Raw genomic sequence first — 1,035 nt, forward strand, 5'->3', positions numbered from 1 at the left:
GATAGACAATTAAACATATGTACATTTTACCCCTTGCTTGCAAGTAAGTTGAGTTTATATACTTACCCTAAGCTCCTCTAACTCCCCATCCACCTCCTCTATACCAAGCCCAGTCTTCTCAAGCATTTGCCCATTCGAAAACGTCTTCCGGTGCATCTGCATATGTTCCCCCGCACCAGAAGCCGCTGATGCCATCCGCGAATGCTGCGCAGAATGCGGCGAGCTAATAGCGCTGTACACAGATTCATTCCCACTCAACCTGTCCAGGCTAGACGGGACGCTGAAGTAGGTAGGTGACTGCATTATGGCGTCCAGATCATCACCATCCCCAACACCATCATCGACTTCAAGCTCATCTGCGGGAGTCGGGCGAACCTTGACGATACGGACCAGTTCGACAATTGCGGCTGAGAGATGTGAGGCTGCTGCGTCCAGAAGAGATACGGGGGATATCCCATTGCTGTTTGCGAAGTCCTTGGAGGCGGTGATAAGGTTGTTTGCTGTGGCTGAGACGCGGATTTTGGCACGGGAGCGAATGTGTGATGATGGTGTTTGCTGATCATCTGCTTTCCCAATTGACTGGGCAGTTTCGACGTCTTGAGTTATATGGCGGACAGCGAAGACGACGGCTTTCATCTGCTCGAGAACATGTGCTGGATCTGCCATGCGTGCGGTGCGCAAGAGCTCGTCGATGGATATTTGGAATTTGGTAAGGTGGACATCGTTGACTAGTCCATCTGGATGGCTGACGTCGTTTTCCCTTGCGGTAATGGTTGCGACATCTTGGATGTAATGTCCTGGAAGCCCAAGTGAGGGGGATCGTAGATGTTGTAGTCGTGTTTTCGTCTTTGCGTAGCGGTTCTTCCAGAGCTTAACCTCTTCTTCCATCCTGTGAAAGTCCTGTGTGAGGCGTTCTTCGCGTTCCCAACGTTCCTGCGTCCGATCAGACAGCGCCCGCATCTCCTGTAGGAAGTTGGAGGCCTCTTTTCGGACTTGCTCTGTGACTTCACGTTGCCTTTGAAGCTCCCCCCTAAG

The 1,035-nt window shown here is 51.7% G+C and overlaps 1 protein-coding gene across 1 annotated transcript; it reads right to left on the bottom strand.

Moving 5' to 3' along the window:
• Nucleotides 1–54: 54 nt before the first annotated feature.
• On the bottom strand, nucleotides 55–960 carry PAAG_12096 (hypothetical protein; the record flags this gene model as incomplete). Its single annotated transcript, XM_015847632.1, has 1 exon — nucleotides 55–960. One exon carries the CDS (start codon nucleotides 958–960, stop codon nucleotides 55–57), a length of 906 nt encoding a protein of 301 aa, XP_015702782.1.
• Nucleotides 961–1,035: the final 75 nt, after the last annotated feature.

Source organism: Paracoccidioides lutzii (assembly GCF_000150705.2).
Source record: "Paracoccidioides lutzii Pb01 unplaced genomic scaffold supercont2.15, whole genome shotgun sequence".
Taxonomy (NCBI): domain Eukaryota; kingdom Fungi; phylum Ascomycota; class Eurotiomycetes; order Onygenales; family Ajellomycetaceae; genus Paracoccidioides; species Paracoccidioides lutzii.